The sequence below is a fragment of the Siniperca chuatsi genome, linkage group LG24, assembly GCF_020085105.1.
Source record: "Siniperca chuatsi isolate FFG_IHB_CAS linkage group LG24, ASM2008510v1, whole genome shotgun sequence".
Lineage (NCBI taxonomy): Eukaryota > Metazoa > Chordata > Actinopteri > Centrarchiformes > Sinipercidae > Siniperca > Siniperca chuatsi.
The window spans coordinates 15,906,668-15,934,147 of NC_058065.1; the positions used below are offsets into that span (position 1 = coordinate 15,906,668).

Consider the following 27,480-nt stretch of genomic DNA (forward strand, 5'->3'; position numbering starts at 1 on the left):
GAAATGTTTTGTTGCTAGTAATAACACTTTTTATGCTGGTAAAAAGACCAGTGTGTGTGTGTGTGTGTGTGTGGCTGCAGGATCTTTAATCCAGTGATTACAATGACAGTGCAGTATGTCCTCAAATTTACTGCCTGAGCCGACACGTGTCAATATGATGAGGAGCTGTAGAGAGATGAATTCCACTCGTCTTTTATTTTCTTCTTCTGTCTTTTCACACCCAACAGCAGACCTCTGCTCTGTATTGTGTTTCACTGCGAATTGTAAATGTGTCTCTGCTTACAGATAAGCATGATTGAATTTGGTCATTGAACTGATTCTTATTATAATCTACCTGTCAGATGCTATCTTATGGTATGCAAAGAATGTATGCATGACTGAGACGGTCTAAAGTTGAAGGTGAGCATTCGAAGGACACTACACTTGCCGCAGTCCTTATTTCCTGGTTCACCACTCAGGTGATCTACAGGGGGTGGAGATTACTGCAGCTCCTCTTGTGGGACGGCCTTGCAGAGGAAAACTGCAATAAACTGTACAGTAGAGAAGTAGCTGTGGGAGCATAACTGATGTACCCTGTTTCTATGTCAAACCTCCAGAGGTCAGTGTGGCCTCAATCCCACGTGAAGGGAGCAGAGCCAGGATCAGTTCAGCCAGTCAGCAGACTGCAGGTGTAGTAGTGCTGATGTTGTCATGCAGATACATAGAGGAAGTAGTAGTAAGGAGGGGGCTGGACAGAGAGGCAGGAAGAGGAAGACAGGAAAAGCTGCAATGTTCTGCAGGGACAAGGTGACTCCTCTGCAGGACAGGTCTGTTCATGAGTGAAACCTGAACAAATTCCACATTTCACCTGCAGAGTTAGAGGGAATGTTTGTATCACGCACTACACATAGTTTTAAGATGAACAGTTCACCAGATTAATTACTAATTTCCTAGCAACACAAAATGGTCAGATGAAACACAAAGGTAAGTACATTAGTAATACTTTGTTACAAATTTTATTGACCTCATGATGTGATTGGCCTTCTAATGAGGAACAGTAACTCAAGATATTCCTATACTACATCTCTATATGTATCACTCTGCCTGATTTACACAACATGGCCAAATGTATGTCAGCACTCAAATATTATAGCTGTATGTGATTGTTGAACATGTCACTCCAAAACCTTGGGCCCTAAAGGAAAGGATCCTTAACAAGTATTGTGTGTGTATCTAAAGCCTGATATCTTATTCCTCTGTGCCATAGAGCTCCATTGTTTTCTAGAAACTATTAAAAACCCATAAATGTGCTACAGAGTTGCACTGGGTGACATGTTCCCTCAATACCATGAACACACAGTGGTTTATTTTTCACTCAGTCATACATACACTGTCCTGCTGCCCCAAATACTCACTAGAGCACCAAATGTGGATTAATCCACCGCTGAAAATAGTCCCCAACAAATGCACTATTTTCTCATGTTTGAGCAACATTTGATAAAACATTATGAAATGCTTAGTAAACAAATCTATTGTCTGCCTCTCTGTGGCCTGGTTAGATGACGTGCAAGGACCACATGGCCTGAAGATAAAAGCTGAAGGTTTAATGCAGTGTGATGGAGAAATATTATGAGTATGGTTTCAAAGCCTCACCACAAACATTCAGTCACAGCAGATTAGTCAGAGCATGCTGGGAACATTAGTCTTCACTCTCTGCACACATGAAACACTGACAGACCATTGTATGATGGTAGATGTGAGCTTGGCCATAAAGAAAGAGGTCTGTGAACAAATTGGTAGTATATATACTGTATATGTCACTGACCTGAGTAGGTATGAAATAATCAAAATATCCACAGATATAGTCAATTTTATATATATAGCCCCAATTCATAACAGAAGTTATCTCATTGCACTTTTCCTATAGAGCAGGTCTAGACCGTACTCTTTATAATATTATTTACAGAGACCCAACAAATCCCACCCTGAGCAAGCATTTGGCGACAGTGGCAAGGAAAAACTTCCTTTTAAGAGGCAGACTCAATGGTGGGCGGCCATCCGCTGCTGCTGTGTTAGATTTTGAGAGAGAGAGAGAGACAAAGACAGAGATAGAGATAAAGATAGAGAGAGAGTAATAATGTAATGGTAGTGGTAATGTTAATATTAATAAGTTAATAGTAATAGGAATGACAGTCATAGGAATAATAATGACAGTGATAGTAACAGTGCCAATAACAACAACTGTAGTAGCAGTTGTCGAGCAGGAACACGGGGGCAGCAAGTGGCCCACAACCACAGATCCAGACTCTGCAACTCTGGAGGCAGAAATACCTGCTGAAAGTGACAGAAGGAGAGAGGATTGTTTTAATCCTGTTTTGTGAAACATATTTGTATGAAAGGTTCTATTCAAATAGAGTTATTATTATTATTAGGATTGGGTGTCTGCCAATAAGTCAGTATCAGTGCCGATGCCACTCCAGTGTAACAGATTTGTGCACCCCCACTCTCTATACAAATACTGTGAAATACACACTGTGTGTTAATATTGACAGTGCCCTGTTTGGTGCTTAGTTTACAAGAAATTTAGGTACTACACTATTTTGTAACAGGATCAATTAACAGCACAACTAACAGAGCTTTTTCTGGAATTGTGTAATAAAATAATCTAAGCATCTCATGGTCTCCTTCAGTGAGTAAAGTAAGCTTAGGTGTCATCACATGACTTAAGTGTGAAGCTTGTTATCACGTGACCAAATTGACGATGATGAAGACTGTGACATGGGGCTCAAAAAACCCTGAAAAGCTAGCAGGGGGTGGTCTAATTGAAGACCTGACAACTGATCCAACCACATGCTGCCAGAGACAGGTGAGAGCAAACAGGTGAAGGGCAGGCCAGAGGGAGATTTTCCTCCTCTAAAAACACACTTTGTTGACACTGTGTGCAACTGACTGGTGATCCATAACAATGAGTTTGTTGTCGTCACAATAGAAGCTGATGACGTCCACTTTACTACTCTGATTCATCTACAACTCTTATGTTGGGTAAACAGATAGATAGACAGACAGACAGACAAACAGACAGACAGATATATACTTTATTTATCCCTCTTTGATGGCCAACGGAGGAGATTTAGTCTACAATCAGGTCCCTCGTCTTATGTTCAGCTGCAGATGGTTCAATCTGCACCACACAACAAAGTCATCCACCAAGCCTCTGTATTCCTCCTCCTGTTGTCCACTGATACACCGTACAATGGCAGAGTCATCAGAGAACTTCTGCAGGTGGCATGACTCCCGAGTTGTAGCTTAAGTCAGAGGTGTATAGAGTAAACAGGAAGGGGGAGAGAACAGTGCCATGGGGGCCCCCTTGTTGCTCATCACACTTTCTCAGTCTTACAAATTGTGGGCTGCCGGTCAGGTAATCCAGTTATCCAGGACACAAGTGGAGTGTTCACCTGCATGGCACTGAGCTTGTCTCCCAACAAGAGCGGCTGTATGGTGTTAAAAGCACTGGAGAAATCAAAGAATACGATCCTCACTGTGCTCCCAGCTTTGTCCAGGTGGGAATAAGCCCAGTGTAGCAGGTAAATGATGGCGTTGTCCACTCTGATGTTCTCCTGGTAGGCAAACTGCAGGGGTCCAGCGCTGGTCTGACCAGGGGCCTGAGGTGGGAGAGTCTCACAAGGGTCTTCATCACGTGGGATGTCAGGGCCACTGGTCTGTTGTCTTTGGGGTGCCCAGTCTTGGGTACCAGGACCACGCATGATGTCTTTCAGTGTGGGGACCTTTTCCAGTGTCAGGCTAAGGTTGAAGATGTGCTGCAGGACTCCACACAGCTGCTCAGCACATGCCTTGAGCACCTTCGTGCTATCAAATCTGTTAAAAAGCAGGTTCAGCTGATCATAGAGCTCAGATACGCTTCATCATCACTGATTTCATGAAGTGAAATTTCATGCAAAAGCTATTTCAGGCTGATACCATCATGACAACTTTGGTTGTGCTGCCTTATAATAAAAACATTTCAATGTGTTTTTCATTGTAATAAACAATAGTGAGTACAAGATTGTATGTAAATGAGTACTGGAGGACTGTGAGTGAGCAGGACTCAGTTTGACTGTTCTTATTTACAGCATAACATTCCCTTATCAATCCACCTGAGAGTCTGTTAATGGTTGTGTGTTTTATATGACTGCAGGTCAGATCGGCTGTGACAGGATGTGTAGTGTTACTTTCACCTTGTGTTTCAAGGACATCATGGCTTCACTTAGATTCACAGTGTTTCCTTTGTCTCTCATGTTCGGCCAAATACTCTGCTCTACCTTTCAACAGGTGTTAATAAAAGGTCACACTGCTACAGTGTGAGTCTGCTACAGAGGACTGGGATCACTGTGCTTTACCTGTATGAGATGGAGAGGAAACACTCCAAGCAATGTCATGAAGTCAAGGTTAGGACTCCATTACCCACCCATCCTCCCACCCAGTAAAAAGCAATGGGAAAATTATCTTTTTTCAAAATTCCGGCAGTAATAACAGAAAACTGACCACACTGTTGTTATTATGAGTTTTCCTAGACAGTTGAGATGCCCAATTAGAGCAAAAGTGCCCTTCAACAATCTGCATAGATTAATCTCCATTACAGTGAAATACAAGACATTTCACATTCCTTTTTATGGACAAGAGAAATGTGTAAAACCCAAGAAATTTTAAACATATAACATAAACATGACACATATTTTTAATAAAAATAAATAAAAGAAAATAAAAAATGACCAATGTCCACAACTGCTTAATTTAGTCTTTGTTTTATCATTATTAGCAATATGAGCAGTATCACCATGGATTTACCTGGTTACTGACTGTATCTTTTTATATCATCTGTATCATCTATAAAATGTCCAAAAGATCATACTGATACATACAATACAATAATACAATGGAATAGCATTTATCATATTGACAACATCTGGTATTCCATGGCAATATTCAGTTTTATTAAAACAATGTTAGCAATACCACCTTTACCATTAATGGACATTTCTTCTGATTGGTTGAGCAAGTTTTTAAAAAATCATTAACTTTTTTGGTGTATTTATTTAGCTCTCTGAAACTAAATAAAAAATATGGTAACATTTGAAAACTCCGCCATAAACATGACATATTCTGAGAGAGTTTTTTGGAAGAAAAACACCTGAAAAGGTCTGGATTTTGCCACTACAGTGTGGGAAATTTAGGCCTAATGTACTTCAAACACGCGCCATAGATGGCTCAACCAAGTTGGGTAAAGTACAATAAATTTTCCAAAAAGATATCCCAACTCAAAATGTCCTTAGAGAGAAAAGCATTGAAAGGATCAGGTAAAGGGAGAGCCTCAGAGTGTAGACAGAGCTCAAACCTGGCAACAACACTATGAGGACAAGTAGCTCCAATGTTACCTGTTGCTAAAACCACAATCACGTGACTTTGGGTAAAATTGCAAACAAGCAGATTTTCCAAAAATGCTGAATTGTTGCCTTCTTAGAAGAGTTTCCTCTTTGAAACAACTCTGAACTGTGATTGAGCACTGGGCCTTTACCTCGACAAGACAAGTTTCATAACCTTCATAGTGTGACCGCATAGCGCTAAATTGCTCCCAGTTCAAAGAGCCTGAGTCTAATTCTGTAGATCAGGTTATCTATCTGGCTCAAATATTAACCATCACATGAATTATTGGATGGAATGAGTACTAAACTTTGTACTTGGGTAAGCAGCAGCTAAATATGAGTGAGATGTGGATTAATTTGTAACCAGTGCAAAGTTTCGCAAGAGCATATATTTCACCACAGCATCACGAGATTGGCCATTCAGGATGTGTGATCTTCATCGCACAGGTTTGGAGCATTGTGACAGCTCAGACAAGAGAGAAAAACAATGAAAGTTTAATAGGGAGGGTGTTTATTACACAGTCGACATCAGCAGCTGGCCATGTACACCTTCTGCTTTAGATTGTACTGGCAGAAGCAGAGGCTATTGGCATATGGCTACTAGCAAAAAGGACTTTATAAGACAATAGTCTTAGCTTCAAATAGGTGTTTTGTGGTGTATTTGAATGTTTATCATACAGGCAAACTCACTTCTAGATTCCACTTTGCACCCACTTAACTTCCCACTGTTACATTTCCTTCATATCCTCTGTATCCCATTTATTTCCAAATATGCATATTGATGACAGTGAAGGAGCTGATGAAATGCAAGTAGCCCTATCTAGTTCCCACCTTCACTCTGTCGTGACATCATGTCCTGCCCTCAGGGGATTGGGTAACAGAGTCCTACAAAGAAAAACATTCACTTGAGTGTATCAGCAACAGAGCGACACAAATGCAAGCAAATCAGTAACACAGAAAGAGATCACACACAGATTCAGTTCTGTGTATGTTTTGCAATATTGTAATAATAATAAGAGTTGAAAATGTATTAATTTATCTATTCAATGCAGTCATGTTTAATATGTAGGCTAGACATATGTTTTGTTATTCAGCTATATCACTAAATAGCAAAACCAGTATTTCACTCAATACTGTTTAGACAGAGAAGGAACACACACAGATATTTTGTTTAAAGGTCTGCTGTTGTTCTGTGTTTCTTATTGCCAACAAATTCCATTAAAAGACACAAACCAACCATATGTTAGTTCATCTGTCAATACTCTGACTTCCCTACCCTGTCTGTGGCACTCAAACCAATTGGTTCCTACTGAAGACATAAAGCTTTATCTTATCTAAATATTTTGCTTTTCAGAATGGGATATGTTGACAAGAAGAAAAATATATAATATCACCAGACTTATCCTAATACATATGTCAGATTCAGTATTGACCTCTCATTTAGCATTGTCATCAAATCAAAACCAACACTTTGACAAGGCATTCAGAACTGTACTATATGTTTCAAGACACACTCAATACTCTGCTCTTCAATACTGATTTGGTTTGTCAGGTCATACCTGTTTGATTGTTGAGGCTGTTGATGTCTAACTACATCACTTATATTCATGTTCAGTCAGTCAGTGATCTTTTCCACTGCAAACCAACAAAACTAATCTGAGATACGATCATAAACACACTAGATATCTGTCATCTTTGCTGTACTTTGACCATACAGGAAGCTACAGATTGAAGGTCGGTAGTTCGATCCCGGCTTCCCCCAGCCCACATGTCGAAGTGTCCTTCGGCAAGACACCGAACCCCAAATTGCTCCAGAGGGCTGTGCCTTCAGTGTGTGAGTGTGTGTGTGAATAATTAGTTAGTTTCTTTGGTCTAATAAGCAATTAGCATCTACCATCATTGTATGAATGTGTGTGAATGAGATATGTAGTGTATGAAGCGCTTTGCATGGTCGGAAGACTAGAAAGGTGCTATACAAGTACAGCCCATTTACCATTGACTGATGGACTTTAACCATCAATTATCATTATTGTTCTTACTGAAATTATCCTTTGTATTTAATTGTTCACAAAAGTACAAATGCTTGTTTTCTTTTTGTTCACTTCACTTATGAATTGTGAGGTTCTGGCAGTTGGGAGCTTGGTTGAATAAGTTAAATGTAACTACAGATTCTTTATACAACTCTGACACATTAACCAGTGCCACTGAGAGAGGACATTAAACTTTCCATAATGATCTCTGTCAATTATTGACCTCTGGGGCATTATGGTGTGGCCTTGGGTTGTGACTGACAAAAGGACTTCAGACAGTCTTTATGGCAAAGTTAAAGGGAAGTACAGAGAGGCTTTACTATTGACATGGTCGTGTCGAGGTGTAGAAGGAAAAACATTACTACTGTGTCAGTACTCTGTGCCCTTTATCCTCAGCCTGAACTCACACAACACACAAAAATAAACAAATGTTCTCATTGACCAAACTAACTTTTCTGTCAAACCTTTACAATCCGTCCTCCATCTTGTCCACGCACACACACACACACCACGAAGCCCCTCAATAAACACACACACACACACACACACACACACACACACACACACACACACACACACACACACACACACACACACACATACATTCTCTATTTTCCTTTTAGAGGATGAAGAATGGAAATACACATTAGGACTGTATCTCCAATGATGAATATGATTTGAGCACGACTGTCACTTCTTTCTTTGTTGCCGAACGTGATTTCTTGCCCTCGGGGCAGCGCTACTTCTTCATCCTCTTATGTTGGACGATAGGGCAGACTGGATGCTACAGTGACTCACTATCGCCGCTTGAGGTACAAAGTGGTATTACGAGACCGGACGGGTCGGGAACAGGCCAGGGCTAGATCGTTAGCATGCTAATCAGGAGCACATTGACCATACTTGGTCCAGACATGTATGGTCCAATACATCATGAATCAATCTATCTATCTATCTATCTATCTATCTATCTATCTATCTATCTATCTATCTATCTATCTATCTATCTATCTATCTATCTATCTATCTATCTATCTATCTATCTATCTATCTATCTATCTATCTATCTATCTATCTATCTCTATGCCAACTGAACAAACTATATTCCCTGAGGAAGACCATAAAATGTGGTTGAAAGCTCAGGAAAGGGCCAGTAAGTGGATCAGAAGTTAAAATTTTCTTTTACTGTTTCAAGAATGAACAATCAGTTCTAAGAGGGTTGATGCAGCTTGTAATACACACATGTGATTAATTCAGAATCAGAATCAGAAATACTTTATTGATCCCCAAGGGGAAACTCTTTTGCACACAGGGATAGAAGTTCTAAGCAAATCAGAATATAATACACTATAATACAGGCAAGATAAATTAAGTACCAAGTGGCTATAAGTATAAAATTAAAATAAGTGTAAAGTGCAAAATGGATTTACTGGTTGATGATAAGTATGTATGGTATAATAATACAATGTAATAATAATAATAATAATAAAAATAATAATAATAATAATAATAATTAGATAACAAGTGAGTCAGATGAGATCAAGACATCATATACAGAATTATAAAATATGAAAATGCTTTCACAAGTTATCAACTGATAACTTCGCCAACCAATAACCAGTGAAGTCCACAGAATAAATCATGTTGTTTAATGGTCCCATATTTTGAAAATCCCACCACTGTAAATCTTGTAATGTTAATTTTTGGTGACCCTGTTTTAAATACATGTTAATTCAACACTATGATAATTTTTGAGGTTTTAGTCAGTGGTTGTGTTTTTTTTAACTGCATTATATTAAAAGGTGTTTCTAATATCTTGACCACCGCATTTATTCAAATTAGGGTTTTGTAGTTAGTAAATGTTAGTGAATACTTTGAGTGTCCAGAAGACTTGATAGGCACTATACAAGTAATACAAATTAAATTTATTTTATTTATATAGCGCCAGTTCATAACAGAAGTTATCTCATTGCACTTTTCCTATAGAGCAGGTCTAGATCATACTCTTTATGATATTATTTACAGAGACCCAACAAATCCCACCATGAGCAAGCATTTGGAGACAGCGGCAAGGAAAAACTTCCTTCAAGAGGCAGAAACCTTGGACAGAACCTGACTCAATGGTGGGCGGCCATCTCGCCCACTGCCATGTTAGGTTTTGAGAGAGAGAGAGAGAGAGAGAGAGAGAGGGAGAGGTTTAGAGAGAGAGAGAGAGAGAGAGAGAGAGGGGAGGGGAGAGGTTTAGAAAGACAGGTTGAGAGAGAGAGAGGTTTTGGGGGGCACAATGCAAATACCACCTAGAATTGTTTTTAAATAATAGAAGTGTAATTGTAGCGTTAATGTTGATAAATTAATAATAATAGGAATGACAGCTAAAGGAAAAATAATGTCAGCATTAGTAACCAATAACAACAACTGTAGTAGAAGTTGTCGAGCAGGAACACGGGGGCAGCAAGTGGCCCACAACCACAGATCCAGACTCTGCAGCTCCGGAGGCAGAAATACCTGCTGAAAGCAACAGAAGGAGAGAGGAGAGAAACGAGAAAGCACAGAACTACGGGAGAGAGATGTTGAGTGAGTAACAAGTACAGTCCATTTACAATGTACTGTATATGTACATAATTTTACCACTTCATGTTTTTTAAATAAGTGTTATTATTCTTAATTTCAGGAGATGTCTGCTGTGTGAACTACATAATAATCACATCTATTTTACTTCTGGTTTTTATGCTGATATATGTGTGCAAAATAAAATAAAGTATATTCTCAAATTACTTCTCACATTAAAGTCTGGTGATATTTTATATTTTCTTTTAGTTAACAAACAAAAAACTGTCCAAAAACTATTAAAAACACATCAATGAGCCCTGATGTTGCACTGGATGATATGTTTCTTCATTACCGTGAGAACACACACTGTAGTTTATTTTGTCTCAATCTCACATACACCATCCTGCTACCCCAAATACACACTAGAGCACCAAATATGGATTAATCCTCCACTGAAAATAGTCCCTAACAAATGCACTATTATACACTTGTTTGAGTAATGTTTGATAAAAACTACTGTGACCAGCTGTTTGGAGAAATTAATGAATATTTTGTAAAAATGAAACAGTATTTGTGAGACATTTTTAAAGATTAACATCCTCAGTAGAAACCAGTGGCCTTGGGGCTGAGAGCCACATAGAGGGTACGGAAGTCAGAGAGTACTGAGAGACGGATTAACACATTATTGGTTTTAGTCTTTTTGTTTTGGGATTTGTTGATGATAAGAAAAATATAGAATAATATCACACTGATGCTGTAAGGGAATTTCTTAAAGAAAGGTGTACTGTAATCTACAACATAATTTGCTGTTTCATATTTAATGTAAAAAATGCCGTCTATCCCACTCTTTAGTTCATGTTGGCTGAAAACAAACCACAGCTAGTGAATTCAACCCCATCCCTCAGCTCTACACTCCTGCTAAAATGCCATGCACCAATATCCTGCAACAAAACGTACAAAGGCATTCCTCTCAGTGTTTCACCTATAAACAGCTGCACAGTACACTCTGCCATCAGAGTGCATGATATGGTCAAGGTCAGGAGCTTTGTTTGTGGACACAGATACACAGGCGGAAATTAGCCTGAAACATGATCCTTTTATATTTGGTCTATATTCTAAACGATGGCTATCTACTATTGTATTTGTTAAAGATATAAGTTATTAAGATGTAACCAGGATTTTGTAAGCATTCAGCAACAGCTTGTGTCTCACAGTATCAAATTCTCACTGGCAGTGCAGTTGCTCAATGCTAACAAAATCATCAGTTTGTTACAATGACTTTGGGTGCCCATGTGTAAAGAGTAGATACAGTAACAGTGAAATGAACAGAGCAGTTCAGGTTCATGTTGAAGCTTTTCAGTAAAACACTGTAGAATGGAGTCTAATGCAACAGGAGGCAGGATTTCAGCTCTCTCTAACTCAGTGTAAGTGAAGCAAAATAAACAGCCCTATCTCACTCCCATGAAAACACAATGGTTAGCAGCTTAGGCAAGGGGTTACCATGATGTTAATAAACTCTTCTGGTTAAGTGTTTAGGTGTTACAAAATTGCAGTCAAACTTCACTGAGCTTGAGCTCAGATATTTTATCCATCCCTTCCTTCTAAGTAAATTAAACATTAAAGTATAGTAACCGTCCTTCAAGACGCATGTTCCATGTTCAGCATTCAACATTCAACATTTTGGGGAATAAACTTATTTGCTTTGATGAATATCAATCTCATGTCTGTGCATTAAGCTTGGAGCTGTTGTCAGGATGTGAACTAGCTTAGCATAAAAACTGGAAGCAGGTGGAAATAGCGAGCCTGGCTCTGTCCAAACTTCAAAAATACTCTTGCTAACACCTCTAAAGCTCACTGATTAACACGTTGTACCTTGGTTGTTATATCCGTATTTAAACAGAACTGAACAAGTAACCATCCGCCACATAGGCTACTTCTGTGCAGAGACTCTGGCTATAGCACGGGTTGCCAGATGTGATCGATGAGCAAAGGTTATGGTTTTGGTCTCTGGGCAGGCACAATGGTAACAAACATGACAACCTCACTGAGATGACAAGACTTCACAGTGAATTACAATCAATCAAACAAATGACAACAAACAAAACAATTAGAGAGCTTTAGATGAGTTGATAGGTGTATTTTTGAACTTTGGACAGAGCCAAGCTAGCTGTATAAGTCTTTAGGCTAGGCTAACCGTGTTCTAACTCCAGCTCTGTACCTTTTCCTTGTTCACATCATATGGAATGGATGGTAGAAGTCAAGGAAACTCAAAAAGAAGAAAGGACCATTACATCATGCCAATGTTCTAATGCTCTGCATGGTGTCCGACTTTGGTGCCACTTCTATTGAAGCCTATGGGAGATGCATGGAGAAGCATACTAAAACTCAACATATCTACATCATATGACCTTTGATGAAGAAATTCCTCTATTCCTCTATCTGTCTTCAAGAGACACTTCACTTTCAACTTTGTTTTCATTTTCCATTTCAATTTGACTAAATTAATTGATTTAGTATGCCTATAATCATCTTTGGATACTATTTGGAGACCAACAGCAAATAAATTAATGCGCACATTTGAAAAAAATGATGTTTATGTTTGTGATGTTTGTTTGGTTTTCAGGCACTTTCATACTATTAAGAGCCAAGTCGGATATATCAGAGCTTCTCAGTCGTAATTACGACTAGAATGATGCTGGTAATTATGGTAACACCATTATGACATGAACACAACATTAACACACAGACATAAGTTTGATATCAATTTTCTCATCTCACTCTAAGGAAGAAAGAGAACAAGTGTATTTCCCAACATGTTAAACTATTCCTTCAATAACAAAGTAAATCATAATATGCAATTTACAAACAAGCAATTTAATAAGAGTAATGTAGAGACACCCTGGCATAGTAACACTGATCATACTGAAGCTACATCAGTAATGTGTGTGGAAGTGACAGTAATCAGGTTCAACTCTTTCATTCACCTGTGAAACTGAGAGGAAGCCAACAGGAAATAGAATGTTGTAATCCACAGCTCTTCACTTAATCAGTAATTAACTTCTTTGACCCTGTCAGACACAGCAGTGGGTCAGTTTTTGCAATCTCACGTGAAGTGGACAAGTTGCATTCAAACACACCTATTTTACATTCTAGAGGAGGTTCGAAAGTTTCTAACATGTTGGGCTAAATATTTGGGGAATAAATGCACAAATGATGCATAAGACTTGTAGAATATTTCTGTTGGATGTAACTGTGAAGCCAAATAACCCATCATGTCTTGGGTTTGAATATTTCGTACAGTTTAAACATGACAGTAGATCAAGTGAATACAGAATGTACATTATCATACAATGATTGGATAACTTAACCACTGCGATAGAATCACTTGATGAGATCCAGAGATGAATTGATTCAATTAAGAGGAAGCCAGCAGGCAACAGAATGTAATAATCTATAGCACCTGAATTAATTAAGAATGATCTCATTAATTTTGTGCATGTGCCATAGGCCATCATAAAGCATTATGGGTTGGGTCTGCTTATCAGTGCTACAGAAGCTCAGCTGAAGACAAGTCTTCATTTACACTTTCAACTCAACCAGCTACAAGCCTCCACTTTACGTTTTCTGTAGACTCTTTGGTGTACTTTCCCTAAATGTGAATGTAGAAATTGTTTGGGTTAAAATAATAAGTCAACATTGACTTTTGGTTTATAGATGGGTGAAAGTCCTTTGTTTAGGTAAATGACTCCCACGTGCACAACGCACACATTGAAGAAACAACGTGTACAAATCTCACAAACAGCTACATGTTTCAAACAGCTACAACACTGTTTCATCAGTGTGACACATCCACGTCAATTATGAACACCATTGAAGGCCAGAGTAGGTGAAAATGTTGGTGAGAGTTGATCAGATTTAGAAACTTGCATTTGTGTAAATGGTAGCATGTGACCTATGCAGGCCTCAAACAGGAAGACTCACTTTCACCTTGAGTCCACCCTCCCCCACACACCCTTACGCAGTACTCATGTTTATTGTGTACACAAGCTGACAAAAGGCTGGAGATGTCTAGGTGTGGTCGCTGTCAGACACCAAGCTGTATCATTAGTAAAATGGCAGGCTTTATCTCACTGGCTGCTTCACAAACCCTGCCTCTGTGATTCTAGCCTGATGGTTACCTTCACATTAGCTCCATTATATAAACAAAGGAAATGAGCATTGTAGTCGTGCAAATTATGACCAATTTTGGATCAGGACAAGTATATAGTAGCAGCATGGTTCTCAGCAATTAGTAGAGCTTGTCTCATCATGTTTGGAGCAGTAGATTGGTGGGATTCAGCACTATGACTACGGCTGCTAGAAAGTCACAGGAAAATTAAAATTAAAATCAGTGTAGCTCTCAAATACTTTTTTTTATTGTAGCTGGTGTAGCAAAACACCACCAACCTGCCACTGCTGATTAACACTGAATTTTCAAATGATTTGCAGCTGTTTGATCAATACGTAAATACAATGCAACAGTATTTCCTTCCTTTACATTTTTGCAGTTATTAGAGAATACTGTTACACTTGTATTTTTAAAATATATTTTGAAGGTAATACAATGCCACATGGATTGCTTTTGTTTCAGTGTATCAGACACATTTATGTTCATATATATTCACTGTCGTTTTTAACAAAATTAACTAAACAAACAGGAGGAAATAGTGCATTTATTGCAGACTATTTTCAGATGAATCCACATTTGGTGCTCTAATGAGTATTATAGTAAACTATAGCATGTGTTCATGATAATGAAGGAACATGTCAACCACTGCAACAGTGTGGCTCATTGATGTGATTTAAAATGTTTTTGGACAACAGTGGAGCTCTGTGGCACAGAAGAATGAGATATATCAGGCTTTGGATACACACACAATACTTGTTAGTAGGATACATGCATTGTTGGTTTGAGTCTCAAGGCAAAATTGTTTATAGCTATTCAGAATGGCCACACTCAAAGAAAAAGCCTGCCTTCGTAGAGAGGGGCTCGATGCGATAACAGTTCAAACTGGCACACGCTTTGGGATCATCTCTTCTCGAGGGCAGTCATGGTGTTGCACTTGAAAAGTGATGTAAGTTTTTTATGTAAGGAATGCCTAATTTCTCACCTCCGCACACCTGACCAATCGTTACATGAAGTGGGCATGCTTGTTGGATTGTAGGTTTCTAATTCTATTTGATGATCCAACAAGCACTTTTTAAAATCCTTTAAGGTGTTGAATGGTTTGTTTAAGTGATGACTCCTTGTAACTTGAAGACTGGCTAGATATTCAGAAAAATCAGCCACATGAGGGACTTCCACTGGGATGCTTCTGGTGGGCCCCGATGATTTAGCAGTGTCTATTTAAAGTCAGGCCAGGTTTCTCATCATCCGCTCCTTGTACCTGTTGTACCTTGTACCCATATCTGGTATATGGGTGACACATGTCAGGTGGTTAGAAGTTGTTGTCAAACTGTTCAAGTTAGCTACAGTCAAGGAGATGGGTGACCCTACGGCTGCTCTTTAGTTTCCTTGTAAAAAATTCCCTGAAATATGTAGTGTCAGGACAAAATTTCTACTAGTCTTTTTTTTTTCAAACTGCTATTTTCAAGGTCAATAATGACCCTTCAAGCTCAGCCTATATATATTCTAAATATCCACAATATATTATGTTTTTTCATCCATATGTGCACAGATATCTGCAGTAATCCTCCCTATGCGACTGGATGTCAAGACTTGAGCAGGAGGTCAGGTGAGTCTTTTCTTCAGGATGGCATTACATAGATCTGGAAAACATCAGTGATTTGACTCCTCTTGTCCTTGAGGTGATATTTAAAGGTCAAAACCCTCATGTGTGTAATCCAGACCAATCACACCTACACACACACATGTTTACATTTAAACAAATGTACACAGCTCAAGAAACCCTTATGGCAGCACATTGCTGAGCGATTTCACACATGCATGCATGAACACACACATTACACACAGCTCACATAGCCTGACAAGAATGTAAAGTTGAAGGATGTACACGTGTTTGTATAGTGGGCATGTGCATGTGCTTGTAAGTGTATTGGGTGGGCAAGGAGCAGGTTGATTAGGCAGTGGTTGTTCTAGTAATTTCTTGCAAATCAAATTTGAAACCGTTTTCAAAATTAATCCAGAGGAGGCGTTTAAGAGGTATAGTCATTTAGTACTTGGTAACACAGTATAAATTAAAAGCCTCTTATTTCGAGCTTAGATAGAAAATTGGGCCATCATGTGGCCCCTGGCACTGGCAGCAGAAATGCCCTTGGAGCCGACTTGAGAGAGGGTTTATAGGATGTAGAAGGCAGGATATATATACAGGTTTCAACTATGTGTATACTTGGCAATGCTGTGTAACTAGAGCTTAATATCCCTGTGGTGTGAGGAGGGTGGCTGTGAAGAGGGGTCCACTGTACACAACAACGCAGGACACCCACCGAGTTAAAATGGGAACAGATACGAGTGTGAGCCACACAGGCTTCAGCTAAATCAACTCCATTCTGTTAGTAAAGGGGATGAAATGATTGCATTGTTTGTGCCATAATTAGTGTTTTCATTCAGAATTGTAGGTTGGTGCACTGTAATCTGGCATTCTGCATGTGCCTTGTTGTAATTGTTGGAATGCAGTGACTTAACCTGAACAGTCATGCTGAATTACAAGTCTTTAGCTATACATAGACCATTAGAATTATAAAAGAGCTCATATTTTCTAAAACTTTGATTTACAGTCTTATCTGCACCCACTATTCATGACAAGTGGCTGATGGATCTATATGAAGTCCAGGGCCCCTGGCCCCAGGTTCACTGTGTGTCATTTGTATGTTAGTGATGTAATTCATTGCAGTTTCATTCTCCAAACTTTGTAATATACAAATATTCAAGAGCTTGTTTTTCCCAGGGGCACCATAGTGTGTTATTTCGGGCTTGGTAGATAGATAGATAGATAGATAGATAGATAGATAGATAGATAGATAGATAGATAGATAGATAGATAGATAGATAGATAGATAGATAGATAGATAGATAGATAGATAGATAGATAGATAGATAGATAGATAGATAGATAGATAGATAGATGTCCACATGTTTGCCTTTCACAATACCCTACAATAACCTTTGTATATCTGTGCATGTATGTTGGCCTATGTCCTGTATGTAAACACGTGTACATACACTTTGTATAGCTATATATATGGCATATTGTGAACCACTTTTTGTAGTGAAAAATCTGGAACTCAGGGCTGACAGAGGTTTGGCCTATGCCATAATACCTGAAGACAATGAATAACTTTGTACCTACACAGACATAACTGCAAAGCTCAGGCAAGATATGTATAGCGCTAAATGTCTGCCTCTATAGGCTTTCTGTCCGTCTTCCTGACGTCAGAGCTACGCACGTCTTATCCGCTCCCTAATTGGCCGGCGCTGCTCCGCCCTCCTACTAGGTAACTTATTGAGAGTTTCGGGCGGAGTCGCGGAGGAACGGTTTATATTGGGGAGCATTCCGGCGGACAGAGCTGGGTTCCTCTGCGACTGGTCGGGAGTTGGTTACCACACGGAGGGAGTCCGCCGAGGAACGACTAAAGGAACACCTTTACAGGAAGTAAATCAAAATGCCTTCAAATAAAGACGATGGCGGATGGAAGAAGTTGCTGTGGGATTCGGAGAAAGGAGAGCTGCTCGGTCGTACCGGTAGCAGTTGGTGTAAGTATGGTTGCTATCTGGCCGGTTCATGGTAAAATGGTAAGCGCGCGCTCACAGTTGTAGGAGCGCGCGCCGGTCACCTCGTGTTTCTTACCACCTGTTTGATTTGACTTTACTGCATTCAGTAACAAACTATTGTAACTAATATATCTACCAAGTTTCACTTGATTTCTATGTCCCCACGTTTGACCTCGGAAATGCACATTCCGCCAAATGAGTTGGCTTTAGTTTTATAAAATAGCTTCATGACGGTTAAAACAAGGTCCTGATGTGTGGAATTCCAAGTTCTCTAACTTGCATTCAGAGAGCGTAGACGCTGCGGTGCGGTCTGCAGTGCAGACGGTGGCAAGCTAACGTTAGCTGATTGGACTTCCAGTTGTTTTGACCTTTCGTTGTTGGGGGGGAAACGTCAAGTTGTCTTTTAGCAGTTGTGGAATGGGTAATTAAAGGGTTAAAAATGCATCACGGTCCAAGGTGAGTCAAAGTGATAGTGCCTGCTTAGAAATGGAGAGAGGACTATCGATCCGTGTCGGGTTCTACTGATCAGATGTCACTGTAATCTAACGAACAATACAACTGATTAACTTGTTCGACCTTTCTTCTCTTGTTTCTCAAGCAGCGGCTTGATATGTCCTTGTTCCTCCTTTCAATGTCACACAGCTGTTCAGTCCTGTCTAGACACTAACACCTGGGTAAAAAAAATCATGTTTCAGTGACACCATGTCTGCTCAGCTTAGATCAGAGCTCAGGAACAGAGAGGCAGCTCGGCTACTGCAGGAGCTCCAGTTGAGTGAGGCTGATGTGTGGCGCTTTGGGGCTCATATTTGTCCTTCTGAGGTCATCTGAAAATGTTGATGCATTTGGGAAGTGTGCCATGCGCAGTGCCGTGTTGAAGGTTGTGATGAAAGGACATCCGGTCGGCTATGGGACCACCTTTTTTTAACAAATGAGTTTGAACCACAAGATATCGGATATGTTTTTACTCATGTCTACAATTTTAATTGGCAGAATGCCATGAGTGGAATGTTAATTGTTCTTATGCTGTGGCTCATCTGTCGCTAAGATACAGTGCTACAGATATCTAGGAATGTCGGATTTACAATGCCCAGAGGACACAAGCTTTGATCTTATGTACTTAGTATCTAACAAGCTCAAGTGATGTGTCATGTATTAATTGGTTCATGCTGTTGTGACCTTCTAACATTGCTTCATGCAGCAAAAAGACTGACTAGATGAATGTATAGCTTGCTAGCTGCAAGGTTAACTTCAGTCCTGCATTGTAATGCTGTTACCTGTAATTCTACAGCATCAATGGCTGCCACTGTTGGATTGTTTTTCATTATGAATGGTGGCTTTGTAGTTCCTTACAAGACACTAGCTCTGTTTGCTTGTTCGTGTCTGACAGACATCCTTGGAGCTGGAGCAGCTTAAGGAAAAACTACTTCATGTTGAAGAGACTTGAACTAATGTGGATGACTTTGAGTTTTGTGGACGATGTGTTTATACTCAGAAATATGACGTATCAGAAGAGTAATTTTGGTATCGTGGCAATATCGTAAAGCCTTTAATCTAATAAAATGCTGAAGAATTAAATGTTATTTGAAAGTTTTTAGTTGTTGGTTTTTTGTTTTCTTTTTGGCAAATCTCTACAAATCGATGTAAGTTTAAGCACAGAAGTATTTACCCCCTAAAGAGGTTAGTAATTTCTAGAGGCCCCATTAGCAGCAGTTAGAACCTTGAATATATATCAGCTTTGCTCATCTGCACACTGCAGTTTTTCCTCCCTTTATCTCTGTGCAACTATTCAAGCTCCGTCACATTACATAGGGGCCTGTGAATAGGCCTGTCACAATAATTACGTTATCGACTTATCGTACAATATGTGATATGTAATGGTCACCTGTCATGATATGTCTATTGACTATGGACATGACCTTGATCCTTTTTTGCTGACCTCGGTATTACCCATTGTGTTTACATGCGTGTTTTATTTATTTTTTTTTTTTTTACATAAGAATGTCACCAACATTTTAGCCACCATGATGCCAGAATTATTGACTCTCTAGTTGTCTTATTTATTGTTTTGGTTGTTTTTGATTTTATTTGTTTTTATTTAGGATTTTTTTTTTTCTTCCACATTCCAATGTCTGAATATTCTTAAGAATTTTAATTTAAAGTTTGTACTTGCATTATTATGCTTATCATTACATCAGTGGCATAAAATGGTCTTAAAATGACAATATTATTATTTATCGGAATTTTTTTGTGGGACAATACATTGTCCAAAAAAAGTAGTTATCAATTCAATTTTATTTAAATAGCGCCAATTCATAACAGAAGCTATCTCATTGCACTTTTTCTATAGAGCAGGTCTAGACCGTACTCGTTATAATATTATCATGACAGGCCTAACTGTGAGTGAACAGCCTTTTTTTTTTTTTTTTTTTTTTTTAAAGTCGTGCTACAAATACTGGATTAGATTTAGGTCTGGACCCTGGTCACTCCAGAAGTTAACTTTGTGGTTCCTGTGTAGCTGTGTTCCTGTGGGTCGGTTCTCTTGCAGAGTGCTAGAGTTCACCTCTTTAGTTTGCTGCATTCTTTTGACCCCTAACCTTTAACATCCTTCATGTCCTTCATATCCCCACAGCATGTTGTGTTTCCCCTGATGTGTGGTGTTTAGCATAAACCAATCATAGCTCTAGCTTAACAGCCAAAAAGCTTAATTGAATTATTTACGGTCTATAATTTTATGTTCTCATGAGACCATAAAGCCTTCTTCCACTTTGTCTCAGTCTCCTACATGCCTTCTGGCAAACACAAGCTGAGATGTTATGTGAGGCTTTTCTTTTCAACAGCTGTGATGGCGAAGCACATGTTACTGTGTACATACTCCCTTCTCCCACCTCAGCCACGGAGCCCTGCTGCAGCTCAACTGGTTCGAATGTGCACAGATATCTAGGTGGCCTTTGAGGGTGGTTATTTGTTAAATACAGTTTGTTTGTCCATTAACACCCCAACATAGAATCACCTGTCCCACATTAATTACACACAGATTATCTCCAACTTTTATAAGTGACTTCTAAAACAATTGGCCGCCACCAGTGGTGATTAGAATAAAGGGGGTGAATATTTAGGCAATTGTAGGCAGTCAGTTATTTGTTTTACAGTTGTTTTCACTTTGTAAGTTTTTGTCCAGTGTTTGTTTTTTTGTTTTTTTTTTTAAATTAAAAATCACAAAAACATCTATCATGACTTAATTTTGTACAACCATTGCAAGTCCAAGGAGGTGGTGAATACTTTTTGAATTTTTTTTAATATATAAATCTACAATTGTGTGTAACTGTTATCAGTTGTCATGGTGTTATTAAATGGTAATGTAGGTCTTGTAAAGTTTACCTGTTACAGAATGAATACCTCAGTCTTCGTTCTTTGTCTATTTCCATTTTGACAGCTCATAACAGTGAGAACAAGTGATCCATGCAGTTTAAACTGTAGCGATATTATCTAGAGTTGGCTTAGGTGATAATATTATGGCTTATGGCTTATGGCTATGGCTTTGGAACGGTATCTGATATGATCGTACTGTTACTTTTTGACTAAATTTGACACTAAGATGGCAATAGAAAACCTTACTGTTTTACCTTCTGTCTCTCTCTATACAGCTGTACTGACACATTAATTTTTTCTCCTCCGCAGTCAAAATTCTGTTGTTCTATGTCATTTTCTACGGGTGCCTGGCTGGGATCTTCGTCGGAACCATCCAAGCCATGCTGCTCACCCTGAGTGACTACAAGCCCACCTGGCAGGACAGAGTCGCACCCCCTGGTAAGAAGTGTCACCCACTTCCTGTCTGTTAAAATGCTAGCATGCAGATCAGTCTCTTGAGTCTAAAGGTCATTTGTAGACACTCGGAAAGGGAAAAAAAGAATAATCACACTGCTTAGTAACAGTTAAATAAATAAAGTAGCAAATGGGGTCATGTATGCTTAAAAGAGAATCCTCTAAGCAATTTTTCTCTAAATAAAAATGGCAGCTAAACCTTCCTGAATGGGTCTGTGGGAGGAGTTCCTCAGAAGAGATATGACCTCTTGGTGCTTACTCAGTGGATCAGTGACGTTTTTGACATGACAAGATTGTTTTTCACGACAGCCTCAGGATGAATACATGTGTGAAACATTCTGGTCAAGTGACTGTATTATTATGTATGATGTTGAGTTGTAAACAAGGTTAGATGTGTGATGTCATATCTATCTTTGGAGAAAAATACACAAATTACACAATTTATTTTGGCAGCCCACATAAATAGATGTAACCCTACCCAAAAATAATTGTATGTATTTAATTTCTGAAGTCTTTTTCTTAAAGTCTGCCTGAATGATGCATTCATGTACAGTCACATGGATTGTTTTGTTTTGTTTTTTTTAATTCATTCTTCTTTCTCCATTACTTGTTAGCTTGTGAACATGGGGCTGTTTTGCAGTTGCAAAAGCAAGTGTTGGATGGTGGAGTTTCTCTTATGTTGAATTCAACACATAAATGTAATTATACATTTGAGAAAATCAAAAGCTCCAGAACAGCTACTAAATGGATCCCTTTGTGAGATTGTTTGCTCAACTGCTATATCAAAGGAAAAGCATGAACTATGAATAGAAATCATGCAAAACTGGGGCACACCAGTGGCTTAACTGGTAGAGCACGCACCCCATGTAAGGCTGAGTCCTTACTGTAGCGGCCCAGGTTCAAATCCAGCCCTTTGCTGCATGTCATCCCCTCTCTCTCTCTCCCACATTTCCTTTCATCTTTTCAGCGGTTCCTATCAAATAAAGGCAAAAATCGTTTTTTAAAAATCATGCACAATCTTATTCAAGTATAATAAAGATGTAATATCTAAAGACAAATTCATGATCACACTGTTTGTCATACTTTTTAGTGACAAAATGCAAGGTGACTTGGTCAAAGAGACACCTGTACAAACAGTAATCAGAAACATATTGTTTGTAAATGAACTCTTTATATATCATGGGCCCAGTACAGTGCCTGCACTGACAGCAAGCCTCCCCTGTGTACACACCACAGCCTGGTTTCCATGGCAGGGAAGGCTGGTGGCTGCCAGCTACTGATTGCTGTTCCACAGTAAACTTGTAGAGGTTAAACAGGAGGCATGTCAGTGAGCATTGTGATCATTTGAGGTCACCCAAATACAGTTGTGTCACAAGGAAATCTGCTGTCAATGACCTGATCTCTGGTCAACTGATTAGAGTTGACACAGTTTTCTAAACATGCAGTTAATAGCCTAGATTAAGTTAAAATAACACAGATCAGGAGTTCAAATGAGCTCCCTAATGTGTGGTGTTACTGGCCTAGTCACATGAGATCTATCAGTTTCATCCAGTCCAGTACAGAGACACTGCAGGTCCAGACTGTATTCAGCTTATTTTAGCACAAAGACTGAAGCAGGAGGAAACAGTATCTGTATCCTGGATGCGCAGACGTGACATTGATATTGATCATCTTATTTGAATCTGCAGAAGTTGGCAAAAATGTGTATTTAACACATAGTCAGTGTTCCTGATTGTGTTACAGTAACTCTTGAGACATCTAAACTCAAATGTCTCATTTCAGACTTTCAAAGCTTGTGTAATTATCTGTTCTTATTCAAGATATGAGGGCTCTGGGATCAGGACGCAAACGTTAAATATAGTATTACTGCTGATAACAAGCGGCTTATCTGTTGTTCCTGCAGGCCTTACACACACTCCACGATCAGACAAATCTGAAGTGTCCTTCAACGTCAATGAAATGGAGACCTACCTGCCTTACACCAGGGCCTTGAAGGACTTCCTGGCCAAGTATGATGATGAAAACCAGAGGGACCAGATGAAGTTCGAGGACTGTGGAGGTAGGTTTTTACTGCCGTCTCACTGGCTCCTCCTACTTCCCTTTGGAAAGTTCCAGAGCTGAACAGCTGCCTCCAGAAATATGATGAGAATAGAGCATCAGCAATGATGACGCAGCTTCAACTCTTCACTGAAGCTTTATGATGCTACATGGAGTGAAACCTAAAATCCAAGATGCTATGTTTTTATGGCTGCGTCATAAACATCGAATGCAGATATTCTAGATGTCTTGTGCATAATTTTATACCTTCCCCCAAAACTTACCGTGACATTTGGTATCCATGGCAAATTTGGAATCTCTAAGAGGTTAAAGATATCTATTCTTTGCTCTGGGCAAACATTTGCGTAATTGCAACACTGCAAACATCTTGGCTGAAGCCTAATCTAAACTTGATAGGAATGGACATAATGTAATATTGTTACTTGACATTTAGACACTGGCTATAACCCAAGTTAACTCTTCACTCCCCCCTCCAGATGAGCCTGCAGAGTACAAGAACCGGGGCGACTTGGAGAGCGATGTGGGCGTCAGGAAGGCCTGTCGTTTCTCCAGGACCTTGCTGGGACCCTGCTCTGGCATCGAGGACCGCGAGTTTGGTTTTAAGGAGGGCAAGCCCTGCCTGATTGTAAAGCTCAACAGGATTGTCAACTTCCGTCCAAGGGTAATTTTCAATGAATAAGTCTGTTTGCAAATGGAGTCATGTTTTGTTGGAGACAAAGTCCAAATGTCCTAAATTGTTGGATGCTGCAAGAAACTGAGCACCAGACTGAAAATGTAATTTGGCTAGTCATCATCAGAGCCAGTGGAGCAGCTTGCTAGCACTAGCACTAGTGCTAGTTCAGCTACCCCCATCAGTCACATGACCCTCATCTTGCACATCATCTAGCAGTCCCTCTAGAGACTCCTAAGAAATGCTGCTGTATGAGCCTGACTTATTTTTCCTCTGCAGCTTGAGATAATAAGAAGAGACAGAGTGACCTTTCAACTTGTTGATTGGAATGGCTTTTTATTTTATTTTTCAGAATGTGTCCAAACTGTACAGATGATGACATCTGTACAGTTTGGACACCTGCTGAGATCTGATTACAATGAGCCAGATCTTCAGCTGTGGTCTGGTTGATCCAATCACAATATGCTCTGCGTGCATCTACACCTGTATTAATGTGTTTTGTTTTTTTTTACTCCACCACCTAACTACTTCTTCTTTTTTCAGCCTCCTACCTCTAATGAAAGTATCCCTGAAGAGGCTCAACCCAAGGTGCAGCCCAATGTCATCCCGATCTTCTGCACCCACAAGGTTCCCCCCCTTTTTTTGTTTTTTGTATTTCAGTTTAGACCTCAGTACAAATTTGTGATTTCCTTTGTGTGTCCTCAAAATAAATCCTGAATATAACAATTCTGTCCCAGTTCTTTGAAACTTGCTCTGTAGTTTTGTCATTGTCTTTTTTTTTTTTTTTTTTTTTTTTTTTTTTTTTTTCTTCCTTCCAGAAAGAGGAGGATGCTGGTAAAATTGGGGAGATTAAGTACTACGGTATTGGTGGCGGCTTTCCCCTGCAGTATTACCCCTACTACGGCAAGCTGCTGCACCCTCAGTACTTGCAGCCGCTGGTGGCACTGCACTTCACCAACCTGACCCTGAACACCGAACTGCGCATTGAATGCAAAGTGTTTGGAGACAACATCGACTACAGCGACAAGGACCGCTACCAGGGACGCTTTGACATCAAGCTCCAGGTTAACAGTTTATGACCGTCATCAGGACCATAGCACTTTCCCTGACAGCCCCTCCCCCCTCTGCCCCCTTTTGTCCTTAACTAAATACCAATCTAATGTAGGAGATAATAAGTGAGGGGGTTAGGCTGTAGCGGTTAAGTCAATCACAACTAGTCTTGAATAAATGAGAGAAAAATCCGGATAGGGGACCGATGTGTAATCTGTCTGCTTTCATCACTAGCTTCTACACTTCTGTTTAGCGTTAGAATGTAATTTTAGAGGAAAAGTAGCAATAGACCTAATGAAAATATTTATTCTGCTGTAAATGAGACTTTTCCACAAGCCATGGGACATTGTTCATTGATGACTGTGAAGTTTAATTCCATCTCTGACACGTAGCGAGCTGTGTTTGTCCCCTCTGCATATCGCTGCCTTGTGTGGTTTCAGTAGATATTTTTGGAGTTTGCAGTAGTCGCAAAATCGGGTCCTTCCAAACCACGCTGTTCTCATTTTCTTCTGTGAGCAAGCTTTAGCTGTTCTAGGCATGTGTGTGTCAGACAAACACACACTCCCACTTACTTGATTGAAATTGTTTGACATGGTACACTCTTGTGATCTGTGTAAGGAAAAGGCTGCACTCCAGGGAACTTCTTTCCTCTTTTTATTTGTCTTTTACATCTGATCATGGGAGACTTTATTTTCTTTTTGTGCTTCGTTAAATCTCTTAAACGTGTGAAGGAGTTTTATTACTTGGTATCATGCCTTCTACTTTTGATTTTGCCTTGAATTTAGAGTTGTGTGTCCAGCCTGTTAGACACTTTGTCCTGCTGTAATGGTGTGGCGACGGTGCTAACTTTAGTTTTTAAGATTTTCTTTGTTTTTTTTTTTTTTTTTTTTTTTGTTTTTTTGCTGGATTCTTCACAGCATTGTGGTGTAACTCTTGAGTGTTTAGCCATTAAACATGGTGGAAGAATTTTATATTTATGCAGTTGTACATTTTTGTTTCTTTGCAGAATATTGTAATGTATAAATGCAATACCAAAGTGACGAGTTTAAGCGACGGGTCTTTATCAGAAGCAATGCAGTACTCGTTTTTAGGATCTCATGTTGAGTGCTAAAGTCATGTCATGTCTTGCCTTGCAACCTTTCAATGGTTAACTCTTGATTTGTGTTTTGGCCATGAATGTAGTTAGGTGTAGAATGAACAGGTAACGGGCAGTTTAATTCCACAATGACCTGATGTTCATGCATTTAAAAAAATAAATTAGAGTTCTTACAGAGCTCAGTGGCTTTAGCTGATCAATGATGTTTGCTTTAATATTCTATAAGATCTCATGTTAATGTGAAACACTTGACTTGAACTTTAACATCAGTCAACTTTCCATCAGTTCATCCACCTTGTCATTAATCAAAGATAGAAACCAATAAAGTCAAAATGGACGTTTCTCTTGTTTTCTTTTTCTGTGACATTTTCACAAATCTACATCCTGAACCCCAACATCTGATCATAATGTGCGGGTCCAGGGCCTCTTCACAGCATATGCTGCATGGCAGACAGGGAGCAGAGCTCTCAGAATCTGTCTGAAATCCCTCCCTATTTACTGTATAGTACTCCATATTTACATTCCACCATTTTATTTGAGTGCCTGAATTCTGAGTGCAAATGTATCCACTATATAGTGCCCTCAAAAATTCCTACAGTGAAACAAAAATGGTTGTGTCCATGATATGTACAATACTTTCTGCTAACAATCCCACAACGAGTTAATGAGTGAACAACGGAATGATTTTGGACACACCCTTTAATGTTGCTGAAAATTTGTACCCAGCCTGAAATGACCCACAACGTTTTAGCAGCTTCAGCAGCAGTTATGGTTGGCTGTGGCTGATTTACTGGATTACTGATAATCTTCATAGACAAATCTCTTAACACAATAAAGACACTCATGTCAGTGATTAGTTGTGTTTTGATTAGTTGACCAACGATGCAACTTGTGTTGATCATAAATCTGTTCTTGGGCACAATCGCAATTATTACACACACCTGAGACCCTTAGTATTTGTAGTCAGATCTAAGGTGGACCAGCAACCATAGACCCAAGACCCAGATAGGCTCAGGTCAGGATGGAGGGTCTGCCCA

General features: G+C 39.4%; 1 protein-coding gene and 1 long non-coding RNA gene across 2 annotated transcripts; one reads left to right on the forward strand and one right to left on the reverse strand.

Annotated features, from left to right (window-relative positions):
* Positions 1-3,060: 3,060 nt before the first annotated feature.
* Positions 3,061-7,095, reverse strand: LOC122872094. Its single transcript, XR_006377014.1, has 3 exons — positions 6,959-7,095; positions 6,231-6,284; positions 3,061-3,855 (listed from the first exon to the last, which is right to left on the reverse strand). It is a non-coding gene; the product is annotated as an uncharacterized LOC122872094 (long non-coding RNA).
* A 10,390-nt stretch (positions 7,096-17,485) lies between these two features.
* atp1b1b (ATPase Na+/K+ transporting subunit beta 1b) lies at positions 17,486-26,785 on the forward strand. Its single transcript, XM_044187905.1, has 6 exons — positions 17,486-17,729; positions 21,426-21,554; positions 23,473-23,628; positions 24,104-24,288; positions 24,841-24,924; positions 25,116-26,785. The coding sequence occupies exons 1-6, from the start codon at positions 17,639-17,641 to the stop codon at positions 25,374-25,376; spliced, it is 906 nt and encodes a 301-aa protein (XP_044043840.1). The 5' UTR covers positions 17,486-17,638; the 3' UTR covers positions 25,377-26,785.
* Positions 26,786-27,480: the final 695 nt, after the last annotated feature.

Bases quoted from the DNA above. Each gene is read 5' to 3' on its own strand.
- atp1b1b (XM_044187905.1), top strand. From the start codon at position 17,639: ATGCCTTCAAATAAAGACGATGGCGGATGGAAGAAGTTGCTGTGGGAT. The intron at 24,289-24,840 runs GTAATTTTCAAT...TTCTTTTTTCAG, and splicing joins TTGTCAACTTCCGTCCAAGG to CCTCCTACCTCTAATGAAAG. The intron at 24,925-25,115 runs GTTCCCCCCCTT...TCTTCCTTCCAG, and splicing joins CGATCTTCTGCACCCACAAG to AAAGAGGAGGATGCTGGTAA.